Raw genomic sequence first — 26,675 nt, forward strand, 5'->3', positions numbered from 1 at the left:
CGCTGAAGCTTTGCAGCACCCTTTGCATTGATATCATAGCTGCTCTGTAACCTTGACCCATCAGGACACTAGAAGATAAGTTATTCAGTCCCTACTTTCTGGAGACCTCAGCATCTGCTTCCTTAAACAGCTCACAACCACATTATCAACAATACCAGCTTCTCAAAGGTGAACGCTTCACTGGGAGGATAATGATGAGGGATGATGATTTTAACTGAACGAGCCTGTTTTTAACTGATGAGCATGACGTGAGCGAAGCTTTCCCAAGTGGCCTTGATCAACACTGTTGTCAACAGTGAATGTTTCATGGTGGAAGTCGCAGACCTTGCAGGGATTTCTGCAGCAGTCACAGACGTGAATACCATATCCACAACGAATACAACTGCGTTAGGACAATTACAGATGTGCATATATGTAGAAGTAGCAGCAACAGCATCACAAAAACAGAAAAAAATGGAAATTTTCAGCTTTACTCTGGCATTTTTTGGCAGTCAGCTTGTTCATTTTGGCACCTCAACAGTGAAAAATGATTTTTTATTTGACAGTTTGTTAATATGGTACAGAGATGAGCCCATAATTTATTTGGCATAACATACAAATGATTGGTAGCAGAAGGAAATGCAAAGCTTCCAGAAACAGTAAATGCACTCCTTCACCCTGCACTAATATTGAAAATGACATGTCAGAGGATGGAGTCCTACATGAAAGAAAGATACATGACTAAGTCACCTGAATGTTATCAAAACATTCCTGATGAGATCATAGTGCAAACAATTAGCAAATGTTAAAGGCTCTGGACATGGTGGAGCTGTCTTGGCTGACCTGTTCAGTGTCGCATGGAAGTCTGGGACTCGGGGGTCATGGGAGTTTGACCATCCATCTTCATGTGTTTTGTAGACTTGGAAAAGGCTTACGACCCGAGGGATTCTGTACGGGGTGCTGAGGGAGTGCGGGATACCAGAATCGCTTTTACGAGCCATCCAGTCCCTTTATAACCAAAGTAACAGCCGTGTCCGCAGTCTTGGCCCAAAGTCGAACTCGTTTACAGTTCGTGTTGGACTCTGCCAGGGCTGCCCCTCGTCACCGAACCTGTTTGTGATCTTCATGGACAGGATCTCGAGGCGTAGTTGTGGAGAGGAGGGCGTCTGGCTTAGCAACCCCAGGGTTGCATCACAGGTTCTGTTGGCTTCTTCAAACTAAGACCTTCTGCACACACTGGAGAGCCAGGATGAGAGTCAGCGATACCAAATCCAAGGCCATGGTTCTCAACCAGAAAAGGGTGGAATGCATCCTCCGAGTCAAGGATGAGGCGGAGGAGTTTAAGTATCTCGGGATCTTTTTCAGTGATGAGCATGGCAGGTTTTGAGCGAGGGCTGGACAGGGCGAGGGCACTGCTCCAGTCCGTTGTGGTAAAGAGGGAGGGATGCCTCCTGGTCACCTCCCTTTGGAGGTTTTTTGGGCACATCCAACTGGAAAAGGGGCCCCGGGTCAGATTCAGAAGTTTCTGGAGGGATTATAAATCCCTTCTGCCCTTGGAATGGCTCGAGATCCCCCAGCAGGAGCTGGAGAGTGTTGCTGAGGAGAGGGATGTTTGGGTTTCTCTCCTGAACCTGATGCCTGTGTGACCTGACTTCGGTTAAGTGAAGACAATAGATGGATGGATGGCAAAAGTTTAAAAATTCTTAGCAGCCACTTTGCTTGCTTTCTTTCTTATAACCCTCTGATGTTGGTGCATTGATGAAGAAACTGGAGCCAAGTGTCTGCTTTTTTTTTTTAATCTCATTAATGTTTTCTAACAGATTAAACAGATAATGCTTAAGAGTTACTTAAGAGTTGATTTCTTTTTTTTACTTGAACTGAATCTAGTTTTTATGCTAACTGACCAATCACCCCTGAATTTAAGCTGCACACTTAATGCACAGTGATTATTTAATTCCATTTAAAGCAGCAGCAGTATGACTCACAGTTCATGCATATGCAAACCCTCAGTGTAATAATCCTGTCAGATAAAAAGCTAACTTGTCATGATCATCAATAAAGTTCTTCTGTTATCTGTGTGTTATCCACAGAACCTGGTCGGCATGAGAATTTGCCCTTGTGCTGCGGTGAACCCATCTACCACGCTATCATTAAAGGGCCATTTGCTGTTGAAGGGGCAGGTGATTAAAGTGTACTTTGGCTGGCCTCGGACACCCTGCATTCTGGGAAGCCTCCAGTAATCCATATCCCCCCTCAGAGTGACCTAACGGACTCTGCGAGGCCCAGTTAAGAACTCAATCCCCTCTCATTAATGGAGGTAATGACTGTGATCAATCTAAAGTTGGTATGGGTGAGCAGAGTCCCGACAGCAGAGTAGGAGGGAGAGAAACAAAGAGATAGAGATTAAGGCCAAGTAAAAGAGAGGATAAGAGACAAAAGATTAGATTTGGACGACAGAGAGAGACGGAACTAATGAATAGGTGAAGAGTAAATGAAAGTGAAAATAGAAAAGTAAGCTAAGTTTGAGACCAAACAAATGTAGAATAGAAAAGTGAAGGAGAAAGAATGAAAGGGCAAGAAGAAGCTGTGTAGGGACATGAGAAGGTGAAAGGATAAGATAACATTAAAGGCGGGTAATCGAATATGGGACACGATAAAAGGGGGATAAATTGAGAAGGTGGGAGAGCTGAAGACAACAGAGACAAAGAACAGAGAGACAGGCAGACCAGGACAGGTGCTGCGACCCTTGAGACAGAACACATCCTCCTTTTTTTTTACTCTGTACCTCCATCTCTCTCCCATGATACATCATGTGGAGGAGGGAGTGACGCCGCTCTGAAATCCTTCCTCTTTGCTTAAGCTTTCAGGCAATCACGAGACTCCCGAGAGATGTGGTTACCTTTCTCAATGAAGCTGGATTAGGCTCTTTAATTAAAATGATTGGGCTTCATTATATGCTGTCACAACTTAAAGGACAGAAATCCCTCATGGCTCCTGAGCTCTGTCAAATTTCATTCAACCTCAGAATTTTTCCCTCCCCCCACTTGTCAGTATTCAAAGTCAATAAATATAAAGTCACGTCTGAATAATCCACTAATAAAGGCCAGGTAAGGAGAATAATTTACATTCATAAGTAAGAACACATTAGTGCTTGCATCTTCTGTGTTGAAGGATGAAAAATACATTATGTCAGTGACAGCACCAGGTGTCATTGATTTGAATTCACTCTGATTTATCTATTTCCAGTTTCATTTCAAAGCAAATGGGCCGCACCTAATTTCTGTCGGGAAATTTCTGCGGTTGCGCATCACCATCCAAAATCCTCACAAATGAGAACATTCGCAGCTAATCTAATCACACACTCATCAGGTTTGCTGCCATCTCAGACGTCTGGAACTTTTTTTCCAACCCATCACATACGCACGCAGACTTGGGCACAAAAGCTGTTTTTTTTGGGCGGAGGACATTGGGGGAGAAGGTTGTTGGAGGGCGTCAGCTGCCGAAGGCTTCCTGTAGTGTGTAAAAAAAAAAAAAAAAGGCTTGAGCTAGCCTCCTGCCTCCCTGCAGCCTGCTCCATTGTACAGCTGCTGTCAGTGCTGGCATGGCTCCCTTGACAATCTGCTCTTTAATAGCTAATATCAGGGTACATTTCCTCAGGCACTGGACTGGAACTGAGAGATGACGGGCTGTGCTGTGGGCATTTCTCTCCACCTCTACTCTCTTTCTGGTGCTGGTGTAAGGACACACATTAAAACTTAACAGGCTGCCTCTGACTCTTCCTGTTAATGTACACCGTCTCTATGAGTCCAGGTGTTTATCCAACTCAGAAAAACATGCATGTTAATGATTAGGTAGCGAATTTGAATACATGAAAAACTAGTTAAATAATGGGTGGGGCTGCCATCTGCAGGGTAGGTTACACACAGTTTGTACAAGTGAGCATCAAAGCCGGTAATTTTAGTAAAACTACAATTATTCTCACAGCCTTAAGGGTCCATATTCAATATATCTTAAATCAAATTCAATCAAACTGCCTTCACCAGTAGATTTAATTTCCTCTACTGACATGAAAAGTCATTTGAGAACATGAGAAAACACTGACATGTGAAGTCATGTCAGTGTTTTCTCAACCTTAAAGTGAACAATATGCTGTGAATCCCAGTCCCAGCAAGAACAAGGATGATTTCAAATGAACATTTTTACGGCTGAATCACTATTTACTTGAGCTTTCAGCTGCTGTTTGGTGACTGGTTTACACATACAAACCACTTGGATAAGATTTGGCATTAAAATCTACCTTGTTAAGGTTAGAGAAACATGTTTGTCAGACGCTTTTATCTAAAGCGACTTACACTCATATCTCAGGTAGGCAGGTAGCGTAAGGGGGTCTAGCCTAAGGACCTCTACTGGAGGTGGTACCTTTCATGAAGGGGGAAGTCTCCCACATGAAGGGCATGAATATTACCACAACACTGTCCAGTCTCATCATGACATCGCTCTGCAGTGGCTGAGAGGTGTGACGTTACACACAAATCTATGTACTTGCGTCATTGGTTCTAACGTCAATTCATGACAGACAAGACACAGGAAACTGATAGGAGCCTGCTTCTAAATCTGTTTCTAGCTGATTTCAAGCACAGTACGAGTGGCATGTAGAGAAGGAACAATAAAGTTTTGGTTCACTTCACACCGTCCCAATATACACTGCACTGTGAAGTCACACCCTTCTCTTTTAGTATGCAGAGAGACTTCTCACTTTCACACATCTGTGTGGCTTAAGTTTTGTAAACTCAACTGTAATCTTGGGGCTTTTTGTCATTTGTAAGAATCTAGTTCAGCTCAACTTTTCAAGACTGCGGGGAAACGGCTGAAAAATGTTTTTTTTTATTGTATTCATGATGGGAAAGAACATTTAAAAGCAAAATATTGCTGTTTTCTTGACACAATCAAACACATTTCTAAAGAAGGAAATTAATAATGTGGTTACTTTGTTCCCATTGTGGTTTTCACTGATCTTTTAAGAGCACAAAAAGCCATTTCATTGTTCTCTCTGCAACAGCAAACTGAGCTCTGCCTCCCCCGTTTCCACCTACTCTCTCTACAACCATTACTCTCCCCTGAACTCAGCTTTTCACGAGGGCAAGCTTAGTGCCCCTGATGTCCCATCAAATTTCTCACCCGCACAGATAATGCTGCATTTATCCGCCTCGACAATTAATTCTACTGACATCTGAGCACATTAATATTCATTACCTGGTGCCACTTGTGACAAACCGCCACCCCCGTCTGCTGAAAATATGTTGGTGAGATGGTGTAGTAATGTACCGGTGTTTTTTTTAAGGACACTGAAATTATTAATATCTGCAATATCCATACATAATGTGCTCACAATTCTCCTAATATCAGAACTATGCATCTAATTTCAGGTTGAATAAGAGGGGCATTATTTAGCCCTCTGGTTTCCATGATGAGGGAACATATTTGAAACGTGTAGCCATCCAGCATGTTTTAATTTTCCCTTCACAAGACTTCAAGGTCCCACAGGCTTCTTTTTAGTTTATTCTAAGTGGGAATGAGTTACGCAGGCTAAACTGATGCAAGCACAACAAAACATACCCCCAAAAGGGCCACTTTTAGAAATGCAGTGTTTCTCAAGCCGGCGAAGCATCAGCCACGGGACATGTAACCATGGTGACGTGGAAGAGACCAGCTTTTCTGAATAAAAATGCAATACATTGAGCCTTTTAACCCCTGGCAGGATGCTCTCCTAATTTTAACCAAGTATTTTTTTATGTCTGGAGAAGTGAGACAGTAGAAGAGTGAAAGAAGTCACAATAGAAGCAGAAACTAAAGAATTGACAGCAGTCTCGAGGTCATGCTTGGGAATCAGGTGCCTGTCCCCGTCTTCCTCTCCAAACTCATGGCACGATCACTGATAATCCAGCACCGCTGAATGTTTTCCTGTCGCTGTTTTCACTTACTGCCAACGTGAAGCTAAATAGAGAAGGTCACTGTGCACCAAAAACATGAAGACGTGAAGGCTTTCAGCAAAAAGAAATTCATAGTTTCTGTCCATTTACACAAACAAGGTATTCACTTTGAAATCCAATTTAGATAGAGTTATCTGGCATGAGGATTAAGAAATAATTCTATTTGTTAGTTTGACTTTTAAGTACTGTATACATTACATTATACACATTTTATGTCTGAATCTGTGCTCATAACATTTCCTTATTTTCAAAAGAGAATACAGTAAAATACTGCAAAACATTTATAGACTTCTTGTTTTATTGAAACTCTGGCTGTTTATTTATGAAGCTTGGATACTTAAGGTTCCCACAGCACATGAACGCCCCTCAGTTCTCATCCATTATGAAGTGAAAAAGAAGCATGTAGGTCCATAATATTTTAAAGAGTGAATGGACCCATAACAGCGTAGATGTATCAAATACTTCTGTTCAGTTTTACAGCAGTATACTTCTAATTGCACAGATTGTGGGTTTTTTTCAAGGCAAATTAACATATTCTTTTAGAAATATTCTAAATTACATATCCACTTCTCAAACTCTGCGTTCTCCACCTGAAATTGCTCTGAAACTACAAGCTGAGAAACTGCAGAGCAGATTAGTTCTGGGAAAGCTAAAGTGCACATTGCTCCATTTACTGGTTTGACATTTCTATAGCAGCAAAGTAACTATGTGAGATGTGTGATAGATTGCTTCCAGCTGTACAGCTCGAGCTGCCATACAGAATATATACTGAAGCAGTTGTTTTTGTGTTTTGTAATCAAAATGATAAAGGATCATTATCATTATGGGTATTTGAGTCAAAAATCACCAAATCTGGATGTTCCCTCTCAGTATTCACATAAGTCATCTGTATCAGTCAGAAATTGCCTTCGGTAGGTTTGAGGCCAGACTCAACAAATAGCTCACAATGCAGCACGAGCTCCAGAAATGTGCTCCTAATTTAAATTCTAAAAGTCTCAAATTAACCCCAGTGTGCGATGGCTCAATGTGTTTCCAATTTAAAAAAAAAAAATGTCATTGTTACAGATAAAGGAGACAACATCATGCCCATAAGAATATTTCAGTGAAAGAGACGAAGCAGGAATCCTCAGTGGCTTTGGTTGCTAATGTGGAACATCAAGCAATCATACAGGAAGTTAGTTACGTGTTGTTTACCGTTTTAAAACATCTTTATGCATGAAAATGCCATAGAGGATATTTCTCAGAAAACACCTGGCCAAGATAACCGGATTCAAGCAGCCACCTGGCTGCAACATAATGAATTCCAAGTTACAGAATCAGCACACAACAGCGTGCACCAACAAAAATGTAATTAAAAATGGGATAATAGGCAAATGCAAAATCCCACCTCAACAGAGAAGAACGAAGGTTGGGTTTTAGAGTGAAGATTTTAGTTTACTCTAATGGTCTGGCTGGTAGACATGATTCCCGACCCTTTCTGTGTATTTACACCAGTTCTAAACCATCAAAAAAGATAAAAAGTTAGCAAAAGCAACACACATCTCCCCTGTTAACTCTCCAAGAGCTCTCAGAGGCAAAGACAGAAAAAAATGCTCAAGTTTGAACCTTATTTTGATCTTTTTCTCTCTGTGAAAACCAATGCAGTGCATACAAATAGAGCCATGTTTTCTAAGTTACTAATATCGCTAAACTAATGCAACTTACTGACAGCTGCATTATAAAACATAAACATAATTTACCCACCAGGTTGAATGAGCAGCTGGCCTCTCATCTGACATTAAAACATTGTAATCAACAAGGCTGCTTTATGCAAATAAGGGCCTCAGTGAGAGCCCTCCACCTCTGCAAAAGTCAACAAAACTTTAGTTATGTGGTGCCAATCTAAAATAAAGACACATTTAGAAACTGGATTGATTATTAATTGACTCCCAAAATCCTTTGGCTCACGTCTTTGGTGAGGAGAGAAAGTTTCCAAGCAAACCGCATGTTAGTCTGGTTAAAACCTGGAAGTGGACATCATGAAAGTTTTATGAAATGTTCTGCTTTCCAACTCCCATTAGGAGTCACAAAAATAAAGCATTAGTCATGATTCCCACAGAGGAGTTGTAGATGAATGCATTTGAAGTCTTTCCCTTGCACAACTGTTTGTCATCATGGGCCGATCAGGGCAAGAGGGGCAACAGCCTCTGAGCAGACTCTGTGCAGACTAATAAGAATTATGCACAACTTCTTACAACTATACCAATGCTGTGTTTATATATTGTGGGAAATAAAACAATTATTGATAAAATTCCAACTCGGATATTGATAAAGGGATGCAGCAATAATCCAGCAATTCTGAATTTGCTGGAAGGCAGCATGATGGATCACTCCAATTTAAACATTTAACCTGTAACGCCACCAAAGTCACATTCCTGGCAGTAATCAACTGTTTATCATCACTTCTGTTCTGCTCTGTGGCCCCAACATGGCTGCTGTCTTTGAAAATACTCGTTCCACCACTGCTGTTTGTGTTCTTATTATATGTTTGTATCCACAAATTATTTAAAGGCAAACAGCAGAATGATGCCTTTGAATATAATGACATCGCATTGCAGCCCAGGAAAAGCTGAACCCAGTTCAACATGTTTGTCGTACAATCATACATTTGTGCCAGTGTATTGCAAACAATGTTGTGGTCCCATTACAATAAAAAAGGACCACTTTGACAATTTCACAAGTGACTTATCCTTCCTGTGACTGTCCTGTCTGGACTCTCAGGTTTAAAAGTCTTATTTAAGCCAGAGAGTCAGCGGCTGGCCATTGCCAATCAAGCCAGCACAAGGTTGATATAATCAATACAAAGTACATCAACAACCTGAAGTGATTATAAACTGCGTGCAGCAAATCTCAGATGCCAGCAAAGTGGGTTTTAGAGGCCAATGTTCATCCAACAGAAAACTAGTGAGTGAGTGTTGGAATGTGTGGAGGGCAGAAAACACAGACCTTTCCTGTCGCTGCCGTTGGGGACCTGTGAGGTCTTGATGCCCTTGGCGATCTCCTGGTTGGCGGTTTCCTTGGTGACAGATGAGCCTTTGAGCTTACTCTTCGGGGTTTCCAGGGATTTTAGCTTCTTGGCATGTTTGGTGCCCTTGTAGTGGGCCAAAGCCTGGCTCTGTGAAAGGAACAAGAACCAGACTAGAATTATTATATGTGCAGCAAAAGTGCAGCTAAACACAGGGCAAGGATGAAAATACATCTGAAAACTGAGTCCATGAAGCCAACAAAACATGCTAACAGGGGGCACTTAATGTGCCTTCTGTAATCTTTGAGAAAATCATCTTTGAGCATCACACCACAGCATCAGAATCTCATGCCAAAACAAACGGATCCAAAAATGAAGGTGAAACACAACCTGAAGCCCTTTAAGCACCACATCAGTCAATCCATATTTTCCCCCTTGTTCCTGTTTTCACTTTTATAATGAAGAGATAATGCCCGAATGTCAGTGATTAAGAAACTGGATGACCCATGAAGTTTAATTTATGAAGTAGTTTGGTTTACAGTCCGAACACGTAGCGCCACCAAGATTCACCTTCACAAAAGCACATAGACGGGGGACATATGCAAAGACTTTGAGCTGCCCTTGTTTACTGCTGCACATTTCCCTGCATACTTTGCCTGTGGCAGGAAGGAAGGCATCAGGAGGGATGCAATTGTCTCTTAAAATAAATAAGTCTGCCAACCTCACGTCCCTAGAAGGTGCCGGTAGGCATTTTTATTCATGACTCATGGTGAGACACCATTCGAGGTAGTTTCTCTGTAATATGAAATAAATATTTCCCAATTTCGTTTGGGTAATTTCACCGTAATAACCTCATGATTGAGAGAAAATTCCCATAACATTTAGTTTAAGGTGCTGCATATTGTTTTCCCTATTTATCCTTAACGAATGTTTGAACTTTGAACTATGACTGAGAGGGTGTATACGACGAGCTAATAGGATGACACGAATAGTTTCATTACATGGGGGACATGAAGCTGTCATAAATCTGCAGTTCAGTCATGTTGTTGGCAAAAATTATGAAACTGCTGGACTACCTCAAACATTTCCCTTCACTCAAGAGAGCATTTTGGATGAAGCATCACTTTTTCAAACAGAGTGCACATCTTGTTCTGGCATGAAACTATTCATTTCAACCTGCATTCATCACCCTGCAGGTACCAGAGACATAACTTACACTTTGTCATGAGGCTCCTGTAATATCGATGGGTGTTTAATGCAACCGCGACCATAATTCATCTTTCATTAGAGCACTGAAGTGGAAGAATTGCCTAAATTCCAAGTCTGGCACATGCATTATTAAAACTAGGAAAGAAATCATTTGTTTTCCTACCAGGTGCTCTGTGACGAGAGTCAAACACATCATACAAACCATGTTGTTTTTGGATTCAGAGAGGCTGTTCAGAACCGAAAGGCCACAGTTTAGATCCTCATGTATCCATCAATCACCATGTGCCCACGAACAAGTTGACCTTAGTGCACCTTACATCAACCTCGCTGTGGGTTTCAGCTAAATTAAAGCTGAAAGCTTATTTAGCCGAGCCATTAAGCTGAGACTTTTGATTCTTTTGACTACACACAAATAGAGTTTGGATAAACTACTACGCTATTTCTCCACTGAAGCTCAGACGACAGTACAGGAAAACCTTAAGACAATGAACCCCTTGTAATCTCTATGATTGTGAATATGCATTTATTTCTATTCTACAACAAATATGAATGAAAAACAGATGTAACTCAGGTTAGCAGGTGATGGGAGAGGGAATGAAAGAGAAGGAGAAAATACAAGACACAATGAGTAATTATAAGAATAATATTGTTTAAAAAACTGCTCATCTGAATGTAACATTAATTTGATAGTTAAATGAATTCCTAGCATGAGTGGAATCTTTTACCCCACATCTGCAGCTTTTAAAAATTGTTTATTTGTTGTCTCCCATTTTTCTTTGCAGAATTTATGCACCATTTTCAGCCAGTAATAAATCTTTATGACCCAGATCTACAGAGTAAATATAGAGTCTCGCAGCCACTGCGGACATAAGAATGCAAATAATAGAAAGAGATTTATTCAAGGGCAAAATCTATACTGCTGCAGATCTTAGGCCTTTTTATCCTATTATGGAGAAATGGAGGTCCTTGTTGCTCATTCTTGTGGATGAATTAGGCCCAGAATGATTCAAAGTTGCTTCAAAGAACCGGTAATAACAGGTGCAACTCATGATATCCATGAGGGAGCCAGACTGGATATCATAGGAGTCACTGAGGGGCTTCAGTTGCTGTAGCTTAAAGAACGTGCAGAAACCAAATTCTAGATTGTATGGAAAAGATTAATTTATTTAACTCAGATGTTAAGCCAGGAAGGAAGTGCCCATTCAGTAAAGACACAAAGTTAACATATTTTTCTGGTGTTATGAGCTGGTTATTAGCCTTTTATTCTTTTTAATCAGTGTGCATGTGGTCCTTTAGAAAATAATCTCATAATTATGTAAATATTAGACCTCAAAGGGGTGCAATTTTAGTCCAGTCAAGTTTCAGGTATCTCCAGCTTCACCTCGTTGTTCAGACATGGTCACCAAAAAGTTCAAATTGGCACTAAATTTGAGGCAGTTGAAATCAGTTACGCTCAATATTTGAATATATATTACATTAACTCATTACAGTGGCATAGAAGCCTATCTGTGAACAAGCATTTTGGCTTGCAGAGCAATGTAGAAACGCCGCTGCTGATGTCCGAGGCTTTATTTTAGAAGCCCTGAATGCAAAATATGAGAAAAGAGAAATGCATTTCATTAAATGCAACAACGTTTGAAATGGACAAGATAATCCCACAGATGGTATAGATTCTTTAGAATAGTTTGTAGCTGTGAAAGTGCAAAAGTTGCAATTTGACCAGGTCAGTATTGTGGGCTGTACTAATAGTTCTAAACTGGTCTACAGCCGGTCGAGATTGCCTTTTACTGGCTTCACCTTTAACTGCCCAAAACTGTGAATCGGATGACAATTTAAGCATTTTTTCATAGCAAGTTGTTGTAACAACTCAAGGAAAGCTGCAAGGGCCCTTAGTTTGAGGGGCTGATGATTGGTACACACCATGAACAGGAAATTACATCAGCCTCTTGTTACAGTTTGTCACAACCAAGTTTTTCTCCTGAAATTTCGCTGCCTGTACAGAAATGTCGCTTTTTCCTCTCGTGTTGAAGTGTTCTGCACCTTTGAGCTACTTTGTGATAAAGTGATCTGCTAATTAAAATTAGGGCCTGAGTTAAAGAGTTTTAGAAGTAGTCCTTTAAAATGTCTTCAGAACAAGTAGAAGTGGAGTTAAACACTGGTCGTTACATTGATGAAGATGAGGTTTAGAGGGATAAAACGTAATTTAAAATCAGCTATATTGGTGCACCTTGTCAGAACTACCTACCATTTACATTATTGTACTGAATTGTACAAAAAGGAAAGTACATAAATAGTTGTAAAAATGATTAGGAGAGCGAGACAGAGACGTACAAAGGCTGACTCCTCTTTCACCTCTTCACAGCTGGTAAATCACAGTGTGAAGTGAGTGTGAATGTCAGATTGCTAGTTTGTGAAAATGACATATAATGGATGACGGAGAGCCCCTTATTTGAAACTGGAGAGGTGAAATTTACCAGCTGATGTGCAATCCAGACAGGCTGTAAATCCTGCTTAACACTGTGCAGCATCTTTTGAACAGTACTTTACAGTGAAAGTTCAATGGCAGGAATCCAAATAGACTAATTGGGGGAATTGGAAGAATTAGGGCAGTTAAACACCAATCACGGGCAAAGCAAAAATAATAATCAGTTTTGACTGCTGAAATATTTTGGCAATGTTTCATTTCACATATGAGACTAACACGTGTTATCAGTTAAAATAATTTTAATAAGTACACCTCATAAAATAAGACGTTAACAATATCAATGTGATAAAACAGCCTGTTGTCTGAGCTGCAAAACAGGTTTCTAGGGACATAAACAGAATATTGGGCTTTTTGTTCCCTGTATTGTTCAGCTGTAAGAAATTTATGTTTAAACATTGTAAACTGAGAGCACATCTTACAACATGCATTGTGGATTTAGTTTTTGTCACATTTTAGCAAAGAAACAATGTGATCCGCATCTTGTGTTATCCATCCATCCATTTTCTATATCTGCTTAATTCAGCTGAAGGTTTGCAGGATGAAGCCTATTCCAGCCGCCATTGGGCAAGGGCAGGGTGCACCATTGCCATCAATGGGCCACACAGAGACAAACGATTGTCCTTGGGACAACGTAGAGACACCAATTAACCTGACATGCATGCTTTTGGACAGTGGGAGGAAGCCGGAGTACCCAGAGAGAACCCACGCTTACACCCCAGCTGGGAATTGAACCTGGAACCCCTCTTGCTCTGAGGCGACGGTGCTAACCACCACATCATCTATTATTTTCGACTTTCCTTACCGTAGATCCATATCTGTTATATAACAAAGGATATGAACACTCAAGATCAAACATGTTTTAAAATCCTTAGTACAATGGTAAGAGAATTTAATCATGAAAACAGATCATTTCAGTTTAGTATCAGTATGAAATTATTAGCACTTAAATAAGGTGATGGACAGCACAGCTTGCCATTTTTTTGGTTGAGAACATGTTGTAATTAATATCTCTGCACAATGATGACAAAACTTTGATTCAAATCAGTGTAAAATTACTAATCGCCAGTATTTTCTATTTTTTTTTTATTACACTGTATCCATTCACACAAGCAGCGACTGCATTGGTAATTTCATAGTAATTTTGATATGCTAAAAATTCATTGATATTACCCACAAAATGCTATTATGGTGATTATGTCACAAAGGAAATAAAAAGAAAAACTGTTGGTAAATTACAGTTTTTACAGCCATTATGGGACCATTGTTGTAGCTCAAAAACTGCATTACCACTTACCATTAACACGTTAGACTTAAGTTTAAAATATGATTCTGTATTTTCTTCATATTTTACTAAGAATCTCTTAAATCCTGCGTCTCGGGTTGATACCGAGACTAGCCACTTCATGGCTGGGAAGTCTAAGCACATTAGCTCGCCTGATAGACTTAACACAGGTAAGAAAGCCCCAAAAACAAGCTGCAAACATTAGCAGTAGATAGCTAGCTCGCTCTGTAAACTCCTGGCTCCAGATTGCAGTTCACAGCTTCTGTACACTACTTTCGGTGCACCACATGGCCAGTTTGTTGTACACTACATTGTGAATGAAAGGTTTCAGGTGAAATAGCAAGCAGCACTACAAAATGGCCAACTCACTAAATCGTGGGCTACATAGCAATTGAGTGGACAATTCAAACACAGCCCTAGTCTCAGTTTCTGATCACCAAACCTATTGTTAAGTTCTAATTACTCCCTGCAGGATACAGTGCTGCAGCTTCCTTTGTTCAACACAAGGTCCTTGTCACTTCTGCTGGTTCCCATATCCTTCATGTCTGCCCCGCTGGAAAGCTTCTTGTATTTCTAATTTTCCTATGTGTTGGTTTTCCTGCTTCTGCAGTGCTTCTTTTTGCAGTAAGTTATTAAAGTTTATCTTTGCCGTACACCTTCTGCCTCCTGCCTGTTGTTTTTTGGTTGTCCTTCAACCACAGACCATTAGGAGGTTGCTTTAGCAGCACAGTGGTTTAATCCTAACTCAACATTTCAGACTACTATATTTTAAGCCCATTTCAAGAACATTTTAAGGAGGAAATTTTAACAAACTATCATTTGAATTAATTTTTGTCTGTTGTTCTAGTGAATTTGAACTATTTAGTTTTCAAATCTTCAACAAACTGATATGAGGTAATAAAATGTGCCCTGATGGAGTAGATCAGACTTCCTGCTAATTCTTTCCTGCAATTTACAGACTCAAGTCCAGTTTATGACCTCGGCTCATAAACACGACTGCATCCAGTAAAGTAGAAACATCTTAAAATGTTTTTTAAAAAGAGGCTTTTTACCTCTTAACGATCTTGGGCCATTAACTTCTTTACAACAGACTTTTCTCCTGAAGAAACCTTTAGTATGGCAGCTAAACACAGGCTCTGTTTCTCGATGAGTCTTTAAGATTAGCAGCTGACGAACAGTAAATATGTACACAGATAGATATCTCCATGAAAAACAAAATCTTATTCCCAGTAATCACAACCTATTAAGCAGTGGAAATGGAATGATTACTCCTTAATGAAAGGTGCCGTGACACTGGTAGTTAGGATGCTTCTGATTTAAAATGCGGCAGCAGCAGTGATTTCCTTTTAAATATTTTTGATTACATTCAAAACTTGATGGAAATTAGGTGCAGGGGTAAATCAAAACCCATATGCTCACTTAGATGCTTGTCCATCGGTTGGATTTAGCCAGTTAATATCAATGCTGTGCATTTCATTACAAAGCGAGAGCGTGTATAAGCCAATGCACGTGGAAATAATTGAATAAACTCTCCACTCTTTGTTATGTTAGTCAAACATTATGTAATGATGACAAGATCAAGGAACGGTACTATAATCAAGCTATAATGGGCTTGATTTAGAGCACATATTACAGGATTGTAGTATGGCATGAAAAGAGGACAGAACATTTTCAGATCTGAAGCTGTTCATGGGTGCAGCCTCTTCACTCGCCCCATTATGAACCCACAGGCAGCACCTGATGTCAGGTGACTGACGTCCTGCTCTTCTGAGCAGGGAGACCCCCAGCCCCTCACACCCAACCTCACTGTAGTTTTACTCTTAAAAGTACCTCTCTCATTCACCATCTTGTTCATTTACCCCCTGCATGAAGTAGAAATGCTTTTAATAGAGTTTTGGGGATGAAAAAGCAACCTGTGATGAGTGATGAAGAGGCACTTTCTTCCACAAAATGTGCTGTAGATTCTAACATGTTGTAGCCAAATGGGAGACTGACCTTGGAGATTTTGTTAATCAAGGATCTGAGCTGCTGGTGAAACATGACACTTAGATGAGACTCCTACTGCCCCCAAGTGTTCATCTTGAATGCCAGGAAACACTGGTCTCCAATAAGAGAGAAAAACCCCAACCAGTCTGCATCTGGACACTCAGATACTTTGCATGATCATTAGCTAAAGGAACTGTCTGACCTTTGAACATTAAAAGTATGTCATAGTATTGATTTTTAGAAAACTTCTTATACACAATACATGTATGCTTTTTATTTACCTGTAGTGGCAACTTCTTTGTAGGAGTTTGAACTTAAACTATAGTTTTATCTCTTCTCTGATGTGCGCTGCTTATTTGACCAGCTGTAAGTACATTGTCTGTGATGGTTGCAGCAAGAGCCGAGACCAAAGCTGAGTGCAACTGTAATAGCTAACCCAGGCTTGACTGCTGCAGATACCTGCAGCACATGAACACAAACTGAATTCGTTCTTGTCAAATAATGCCATCAAATACTGTTTGAAACAACCTTTGTTGTCAGGACTGAGGCCTGGCAACACGATGTGGCTCCAAAGCCACATGCACTGCAATTTCAAATCGAAACAACAATAAAAATAAATTATTAAAATCTTTTGAAAAATACAGTTCTTGCATTTTTCTTTCTCAGTTCACTGCTGTGTCGACTCTGTTGACTAGGGCACCGATGTTATTTAGGGTTCCTTTAGAGAACCGTGTTAAACCAAACTCTCAAGATTGCAAGTTCAAACCATGTCCAGCATAATCTTTTCCACAGTCCTTCACTCTTCCACTTTGCTCCCACCCAGAAATGGTGAGGATTAGAAAGAAAGATTATGAAATACATGGTTGGGTTAGAAAATTTAATTCTCACTGGCTGCAGCTCCCCTCGTGTTACCCAAAGTTGTCAAATCACAGTTTTTAACCCTGGATTCTGGACAAACGTATGATACTACATGTTTTCTGGTGAGATTGGCCTGAACTTGCAGTAAATGCCATGTATTTTCCTGCCATTTTCAGTTCAGGAGCTCCAGAAACTCCTTTCAGGTTCCAAAAAAATTGGTGAAAGAGCCACATACACGTGTCCCTCTGCCGCTGTGCAGTGATGTCGGTGTCGGTCGGTTTTAGTTTGGCAAAAAGAAAATTTTCATTATAGTTGAGTGAAGGCTGACACATCTGTGGAGTCATCGTTTCGAATGATACATTTTCATTTTTGTCCGTCTCATAATTGAGCTGCAAAAGGTTTCTTTTGGGGGGGGAAATGTTGCTGATATTACCGGTCTGAGTGACAGAAGACTCCTGGTTGCATGTTATAAAGTTCCCAGAGTGATTACCTGTCAGCTTTTTGATGCAGAGAACTATTTCACCTTCAGAGGACTGAATACTTTTGCTACTTTTCAGTGCTTTGTTTGTTCTTTCTCAGCATCAAGCTTAACTTTTACATGACCTTTTAGATGACTTTTTCACCTTTACCATTGATTTTTATTACTAGAATACCTTATTTGTGCACTATTTATTAAATAAACATGTGACAAACAGCATAGCTAATACAGATTAGGCTATTATATTTCCCTGCTGACGTGGCAGAGTATCAGCTAATTATTGCCTGCATACATCTCTGGCATTTGTACTCTGATTCTTGTTCAGAAGAAAACTTGCACACCTGTGAGTTGAACCTCAGCTGGCAAACGCTGCAGGACACATGCTTCCTCTTGGCTATGGGAGGCAGGCCAAGGGTGTGATGGAGGACAGCTTTCTGCACAGGGTCCATCTGGAGGACGGAGAGAGACACAGAGTGAGGCTAATTAAAATGGTGCTAAAGCTGACCTGTAGATCAGCCTCTCTGCCAAGGCTCACTGGGCTGTGAAGAGGAAACTGGTTGCTTGGGAGCTTCAAGAAACCCAGGCATCAATCTTTCACTTCAACAGGTGAATTTTAGCTTATCACAGTATCAGTATCATTGTAATGGCTGTAGGTCAACTCCTTCAATGGACCCTTTGAAGGATTCTGGTGACTCTACCATCTTTGTTTTTAATCTAATGTTCTGCTACTGTTATCCATGTCAAAGCGCTTATTCATGCTATCAACACACTGATCGTTAATACAAGCAACGCTATCTGAAGTCAGAACATTTGACAGCTAGATTGGTCCACAACGTTTAACGTTCATGGTTAATTGTTAGTACTAATGTATGGTAACCTTTCTAAAGAGAAGTTAGTAATGTGCCCACTTGGACGTTACATGTTTCATAGATGTTCACTGCTGTGATTCTAGCCAGAAAAACATGATTTTTTCCACAGTCCTTTGACTGTTCTACTTTTTTCTCACTGGCAAACAGTTAAGCATTAAAATGCAAGGTTTCGAGGAGCAGCGAATACATGTTAGGAATAATACATTTTAATGTCATGGTTTGGTGTTCCGTCATATCACAGAGACACCATCCAAAACAAAACAACAGGCTGGGGATTTGTTGCCATCTCACAGTTTCTAACCCTGGATTGGAACACTATAATGCTCCCACTAATCAGTTTCTGGTGACACCGAGCTGATGTAAGTGCCAGTCAGAGAGAGATGTATGTTCCAACAAAAGACGAAGTTATGCTCTTCAACCTAACGAGTCACAGGAAGACAAAGGAAATGGGAGTTCTGTACTCTAAATCTTTTGGATTTCAGAGGCGTAATGCACATGTTTCATGTCCTAAAGCTGTGGAGCTACAGCCAGAGAGAGTCAGGAGACATGGAGGAGAAAGAACATGACAACAAACATGATGGAGAGTGTGGTGAAGAACTAATAACCTGCTCAGGAAGCAGCAGAATTTGATTAAACGTTGGCGAGAACATTCATGCCTCTTTGATGTGTCTAGCTTCCAATATCATGACAGAGAGAGGGTGTGGAGGGAAAAACACCAGCAGCTCCTTGTATCATAATGCGATGTTAATGACAAGACAGAGACCTGAGAGCTGTAACTGCTTGATAAAGATGAAAAAGATGTGTGCAGAGTTCATTTAGACTCCTGCCTGTCAAACTGGTGAAGAAACAACAGAAGCTGTTCCAAGCATGCACTGGTGCAGAAAAAGACAAGGTAAAAACATTAGTTTTGGTTTTGTGCTGACCGGGTATCAGTACATGCAAAAAGCATCGCAGCTTGACAGCAATAACAAGCTGTTGACGCACACAGTTGCTCCTCAGGCAGCATTTCCTGTTGCCAGTTGTAGAGTTTTTATTCAATGTTGGTCAGACAAAGAGGAAGAAGAATAAAGCTTTAAAGATACTATTTTTGGCGCAGTATTAGACATTAATTTTTCAAATCCAATGTGCAAAAAAAAGAAAAACAATCAAAATATAACATGCTTTAACCACCTGTCCGTGTGAAAACTTTCTGTGAGCTTTAAACTGCACCAGGACCATCCCTGGGAGCCTGCAGCTGCACCAGCTTGTTCAAAGACAAGAGCCGAGTTTTTCTCAATGATTATATTAACTACTTATTAATCTTGTTGGAGGACGTGCTCGTGATCTCTCTGTGTTGATCACACAAATGCAACAGAAACAAATCTTTGTCAGATTGTACTGATTTTACTACTCGACAAAGCAAACAGTGGAAAGATAATAACATTTCTAACTACATCTGTTACCATTTGTAATACTGTTGAATGTTTGTTGGGATTAGAGGATGTTTAAAAATTCTTCTGTGTTTTGCTTGTGAGAATTTTTCCTCTACAGCAACAACCTATGTTCATTTATCTTGGAGACGCCGGCGGCGGTGCTGCGACTAGCAGACAATGTGTTGTACCTCAGGTCCAGTATCCCCCTCATATCTCACTCTTTCACAGCTCAGCTCATTAATCTAACAATGCAGGATAAAAACAGTGTGTAGTTGGTTTATTTCAAGTAGAGTTCCATGACGCGTATGTATTAGCGATATCAAGCTGTTGCTACATAGATAATGACTCCTGGTTGGATGGATTCATTGTTCATTTGACAAAAGAAAAAAACACCAGTGCCCAGAGCACACCAAGATACACAAAAGACCTCCTGCTGCACAGTAAATGCATACATATTTGCTTTCGGACTTGCTAGAATTGCTCATGAAACTGCAGTGTTGCACGCTGCTTGTCTGTTTGGTCTGCCTTGCACTATGAGATGGCACAGCTGTGGGAAATGAACAAACACATCTGCCTTCCTTGGAAAAAAAGGGACCACTTGGCGGGAGAAAGTGGAAAGGTGCTGGCACAGCGTGGGAGGATTAATCCACCTCGACAATTGTTCCGCAGAGGGTAGGCATGATGATGTTGCTTCCTGTGGATGCTGTTTGGCTGAAATAGAGCATCACTTAAGACTGCAGAAATATTTGAGTGCAGGAGCAGGAAAAATAATGCTAAAAGCTGTGGAACTTACCAAGAAGAACCACACAGCTGGATTTCCCTTTTTGTCAACTAGCACACAAAAAGATTATCTTTCAGTTCTTTCAGTTACTATTAGCCTGAAAGTTCCTCTGAAATTTTGATTGCCACAAGCAGTCGACATAAGACAAACATTTCTAAAAGGACGAATAATCAGGTGCAGCTGGTTAAAAAAACAGTTTTTTGAGTTGCGACTGAGTGAATGAAGAGCAGCTGAGTGGGCAAGCGACAGGGTCAGCTGTTCTCGAAAGGAGGTTATCTCACTGAGGGCAACTAGAGGCCAGGTGATGTAAGACAGGGGACAGGAAATTCCAGAGAAGACACAGTTGGAGAGGAAGAAAAAAAGCCAGAGAGAGATAGGAGGTGGGGTGCAGAGATAATCCTGACATAAATCCTACTCTCGGGACAGACACCAACATTCCTCCTGGAGACAAGATGACCTGGTTTACTGTGGTGAGACGGCACAACAAATGGCACAGAGAAGAATAAAGAAGAACCAGCTGCTTCAGAGCAGCTATCAATACTTTTTTTTACTGTTAACAAGGCTGGAGAACACATGCTGACCGTATTTGATCCCAAATTAGATACAAAGAGGGTATTGGAGTGGACAGACTCCGAAATGAGAGAAATGTTGAGGTTTAGTAAGATGTGGCGAGTTCAGAACAGAATCCACACAAACCACACAGCCTGTTGTTGAGAGGTGACACCCCATCGTAACCATCTATCATGTCATTTAATATAAATTTCTCATCCCCTTGTCTCCTCTGATCCTTTTTGCTTTTAATCTAAAACATTGCTTTTATTTCTTCTTCTATGGTTTTACCTCCAGCTTTACGTAACTAAACATGAAAATCTAAATGTAGTATTTCTTCACTTCCTATTCATTCTTTCTGGTATATATTTTGCCTTATATTCCCACTTTCTGTATTCGATTCTGTGAACATTTCTGCATTTATTTTCTTATTCTTTAACAGATGTATAACTTTGTGGCCGTCTTCTTCCACACTGAAAAATGGCTAAAATGTAATTTGATTACATCAGCACACAGCTAGTAATGTGAGGCTGGATGCTGACATTGTTCTGGATCGTGAGCCCTGATAAGCTGATGGAACTGGTTTCTCAGGCTGTTACGAACCCCAAACATTTGAATCTGTGGCGCGCTGCAGGTTAAAATTGTAATTGTGCAGTAATAGTGTTGACAACTTGTTATGTGTCATCTGAGATATAAACACATCATGTTAGAAATATAAAAAACCTCAGAGAACAGCACAAAAGTATTCCTCTACTTTGAGCGAGTGTGCTTAGTCTTTGTCATTTCAAACATTGTTATTGCCATGGTAACCTTGTCTTTCCTGCTCTTTGGCCCCTCTGTGGTGTGTGTCCGTGGGTCCGTGTAACCTCCCAGAAGCAGGCGTGGCTGCCCCAGTTTCTCCTGCACACCTGACCATCATCATTCATCTACTACAGTATTTAACCTGGACTCTCCTTCCACTCATCGCCTGATTGTTAATCTACTTTGTATGGTAGTGTGATCAAGGCCCCTCAACCATAGTAACTTGCCTTTCGACCTGTCCTTACCTTTTATTCATGCGTCCTCTTCTCCTCTGCCACAGACCCAACTCCAGTGTGCCTGCCAGCGTACTCGCTGAGGAATCCTGCTGCGCTCTCGCCTTCAAGCAACGCTCAACAAAAAACTTCTGCACTACCCGCTCTGATCACCCACTCTACCTTCTCGACCCAATTCCTAAGAATCTCCAAATCCCTTTGTGTGTGTCCAGCAATTGAGTCCTTCGCACCTTGTGACAGTTATTTCTCTTAGGTTTTCACCGTTGTCTCTTCATGTACTATTCATCTGAGATGAAGTGAACTGTACTCATATTTGTGAGATGGCTCAGCTTTACTCTATATTTCAGCCAAAAAAATTTGTTTTCTTCTTCGTTTTTTAAATCAAAGTCTCACTATAATAAGATTTTCTCTTCAGACAAAAAGAAATGGTGGCAATTAAGTTGTGTCAGAAAAGAGTTTTCATGAAATCGCTCAGCGCTTATGGCTGCAGACAGCACACAATACCCCAGTAGGTGTTTTCAGACACGTCTGATTCACTGCTGTGATCATCACCTGGGGATGTCATTGTATTTTCAGAGCTGCAGTCAAATTGCTGTGCTTTGATGCAGAACATGTCACGGTATAGTTTGATCCAGTCACAGATTACATTCCCAAAATGCAAAAAATACAGCAAAGATGCTCATGTCTTCAGCTGATTTATTCTAATGCATGAAAATAACACAGGCCTTATTCATGATTATCTCTGAGGGATAGAGTCCTCAAAACCTGGTTCCAGCAATCAGCAGCAATGGGCTCACTGAAGCAGCTGACTAGCACTCAGAAAATTAACATAATTGATGCCCATAAAGCAGAGGAAAGCTATAAGAAGATAGAGACTTTTTCAGGTAACCATTTCTCCAGTTCATAATGCAATTATAAAATGAGAGTTATCAGGAACTGCTGAGGTCACGCTGAGGTCGGCAAGACCAAGAAAACTTTTTCAGACGACCGTTCATAGGATTGCTTGGAAGACAAATAACCTGGTTTGACTTTAGAGGATTTATTTACTGCTCTGCTGCGTCAGAGGTCTGCAAAGAATTTCTTCCTTCTTCATGCTGTGGACAGAATTATGTTTTGGCCACAATGAGCAAGTCTTTGGAGAAAAAAAGAGGTAGATTTTCATGAGAAGAACTCTCACTAAGGTGTGCTGCAGCCAGTGGCACTGGGAACATTTAAATGACAACTCAATTAAATACAGTTAAATCCTGGCAAAAATAAGCAGCATGCATCTGTAAACGGTCGTGTTAAAACGCATAAATGGAGAATGGCTTCTGCGACACAATAACAACCTAAAATTTAAAAAAAGTCTCCACTGGATAAGGGCTTTGTCATGACTCAGTGTCCCAGCATGGATGTCATCAGATGAGGACAGAACTGTGTAAAAAGAGTCTAAAGTCTCTCAGAACAAGAAGCCTTAGCAGATAAAATCATCAAAAATGACTCAAACAAGAATTCAAAGATCGCTGCAAATGGGCTTTGGTGGAAGCCTCCTCCCCTTATTCTTTTTCATTCTAAAATTAGATTTTGCTCAGGATGTCTTATATATAGGCTGACTACTTTTACATGCCACTATACAACAATGGCTGTAAAATTATTATTTGAGTGGCTTTTCTTAGCAAAAGCACCCTCAGATAATGGAAAATGAAGCTTCACAGTCACTATAACGTCTATGACTTATGATTGTGCACATGCATCAGCAGAGGACTGCGAAGCATTAACTGCCTTTACAGCTTATTCTCAGCAGGTAATGACCTAACACACCTACTCAACAGATGGAAGAAATTGAGTGCATAATAAGCCTTTAATGGTTAATGCATTTATAGAAAATATTACATATATAAAGCTTGGATGTTTGGATTATTTAGAGTAGTGTGCAACCATTTGATAGTAGATTCCTGAAATGCACAGTATGAAACATGCTGTAATAGACATGTAGGCAGTGTGAAAAACAAGTTAAAGCAAGAAAGTCCCTGTTCGTCAACTGAGAAGAATACGACAATAGTGAAATCTGAAGCCTGGCAGAGAGATCAGCCTGACAACACTGAAAAGTCTGCATCACATTTCTGCAGCGGGGGCTCCTCTCTGTCTTTGCCTTGACACACTTTGTTGCTGAACCGGAGAGAAAGAAAGTGTTATGCAACAGGCTACCTTTGTTCTATGAATCTCACCCAAGTTTTTTTGTGACGAGAGAAGAGGATGACACACTAAGTTGGAGGCAGCTCGCTGGCAGGGGAAATACTACAGCAGAGATCCAGACTCGCTGAAGCCTTATGGGAAACTGAGCTATGGAAACTAACCCCAGTTAAAAACATCTGGGCCACGAGAGAATGGGTGACCTCTTCCTAGAAACATGCACTGGGCTAGAAACATGTTATTTCTTACTCACTCCAGTGCAGATGATGGGAGATGAATCTGTAGTAATGAGGCCACAAAAATGACATAATCCAGGAAAATGACCAGTAGAAAATTGAATGCCTATATGTGGAAATATCATTAATCAGAGGCAATAATGTTTAAAAAGAAAATAGCATGCATCTTTTTTAGAAATCCCCTAGTGATGTAGCATTTCATTCCTCCCTGGACTGAAACACAGTGTCTGCAGAGAGCAGCTGCAGTCCCTCCCCAAGTTCCACACTTATCAGCCACCCACCGAGCCACACAGGACACATGAGGCACGCCTTCCAGGAACTAAAATGCCATGGGAGAAAATGCAGCGTGACACAGATAAAATCCACTCAGACACACACACTCGCACACCAAAGTACATCACATATGCTTATTCTGAAGCCTGCAGCAGCGCACATTCTCAGGCTGTAGCAAATTCAGTGTCATCTCTCAAATCACTTCCTAAAGCACTAATATGCAATTTTTCCTCAGCAGGTCAAGCTCCAGCACCAAGACTTGTCAATCATCCTGATGAGCTGTCTGCTTTGAAACAGCCTCTGGCCTGAGGCAGAGGAAACAGGCAGAGAGCAGTCTGCAGGTTTACAAAAACCAATGAACAAAACGCTTTTGAGCAGGTCTCCATACTCAAGTAAATATCATTAAAATCATCAAAAAAGTGGTCGAGAGAGCTAAACATCCTGCAACTCAGGGTTACTCGTGCAGCTGTGCTGTGATTTACGTCGATCAGTTTGCCAACGTACAGTATGTGATGCAAATGCTCACAACACATGTGATCAAGGAAATGCTGCAGTTAGCACAGACAATATCAGTGCTTCAGAGGATATCCAACCCAGTCACCAGGAAAATTCGTGGCCATTCAGTTCTACACTTAGGTTTTTACGTGTTGCACAGGGTGTATGATGCACTTGTAGGTGTTTCTGTAGCCTGTCTTTGTGTCAGGCCACAGCAGCAGAACAATGTCGGTATGCTCAGATTCTCTGTGCAGCACTGCTGTCTTCCTAAGTCTGTAAGAATTCCCCCTCCCATTTATCCCTGACCTCATATTTTCTGTTGAGGAAAAGACAAAGAAAAGCAGCCAAAAAAAAAAAGGAGCATCAAAAGTCAAAAAGTAAACACAACCCCTCTTTTAACGTCCCATTTTCTATGCTCTGGTTGTCTCAGTCCCAGAGACACGAGAGCACTCAAGGTAACAGGCATTCGACAAAGTCAGTCAGCCTTGCATCAGAGCCAAGATTTTAAACAAACATGAAGAAAAAAATGACATGTTGCACAGCTGCGTCAGCTGTCCTCTGTTTTATTACAGGCCTCTCTTGTACTTTACGATTTCTGTCATAAATTAAAGAAGCTCATGACAATGCACATATTTACTTTTAATTTCGGGATATCGGCCCCTTTATACTTAATGGACGAGAAAGAGGATACACCTGTGCATATTTTGGCCAGCCTCTTTTCTTTAGCTGCATTTTACAGTTTGCCACATCTTTAAATGTGTCACTCTGAGATTGATATCCAGGTCACAGACAGAGGGAGACAATAAGACAAAAATTTAAGAAATCAGCAGAACCTCGGCTCCTCCCAGGCTGGGTACCCTACCTTTGTTATATGTGCTATAGGTTTGAGGCATTTGCTATTCTTTTGCATGTGCATTAAACTCTGCCAGAGCATAAAAAGCTATTTTACTGGAAAAGGAAGGTTTTAAGATCTTAGAAGACACACAGATTTATGTGGCTTACAGTTTCTTTGCTATGTTTATGTAAAATCATTGCCTAATGGAGCTTTTATTGCTGTGAGTACATTACATACGAGTATCACCACAATGTCTTGTCTACAGGCACAATTTAAAGCTTACAAATGAGCAATTTATCACAGTTGCCTTGCAAGATTTCTTTCAGTTAAACATATCAAACTTTAGTTACGCAAGCAATGTAAGTGAATTTCTCTCTTCCTTCCCCCCGTTTTCTGTCTCCTTTCATTCATCTGCACAACTTTGATTTCCACAGATGTGTTTCTGTCACGGGGGAACATCAGAAGAGTGTCAACAGCGAGGGAGAATAAACAGGTCATTGGGTGGATGCTATCTGACAGCCCACAGAAGGCCTGTCCATCTTAAAGTTCAGCACTGCAGCAGCTGCTGACATTCCACCGCTCAGTGCTGCCAGATACTGTGACAGAACAAGACAGTGATGAGCTGAGATGGCCAACTGTTATTGGAGATGACTGTTAAAGGGTCATAAACACACATCTGTTTTAGGCCGCACGTGACCTGGCATTGCTCCTAATCATGTGTTGTGACAGGAGTATTTAGAGCCAAACA

The 26,675-nt window shown here is 40.7% G+C and overlaps 2 protein-coding genes across 3 annotated transcripts in view; one reads left to right on the plus strand and one right to left on the minus strand.

The window, feature by feature from the left end:
- Positions 1-26,675, plus strand: part of LOC140315989 (ubiquitin-conjugating enzyme E2 E1-like) — a 341,997-nt gene that overhangs the window by 133,774 nt on the left and 181,548 nt on the right. The window lies entirely within an intron of this gene.
- znf385d (zinc finger protein 385D) overlaps positions 1-26,675 on the minus strand; it is an 85,278-nt gene that overhangs the window by 22,893 nt on the left and 35,710 nt on the right. The window contains exons 3-4 of one of the 2 annotated variants that reach the window (XM_072393598.1): positions 17,613-17,720; positions 8,955-9,123 (exon numbers count right to left, since the gene is read on the minus strand). In XM_072393598.1, the coding sequence (XP_072249699.1) occupies positions 8,955-9,123; positions 17,613-17,720 (277 nt within the window). The remainder of the gene's footprint in view (positions 1-8,954; positions 9,124-17,612; positions 17,721-26,675) is intronic. The other variant, XM_072393599.1, reaches the window with a different exon arrangement.

Source organism: Leuresthes tenuis, unplaced genomic scaffold (genome assembly GCF_036924035.1).
Source record: "Leuresthes tenuis unplaced genomic scaffold, fLeuTen1.0.hap1 SCAF_10, whole genome shotgun sequence".
Classification (NCBI taxonomy): Eukaryota; Metazoa; Chordata; class Actinopteri; order Atheriniformes; family Atherinopsidae; genus Leuresthes; species Leuresthes tenuis.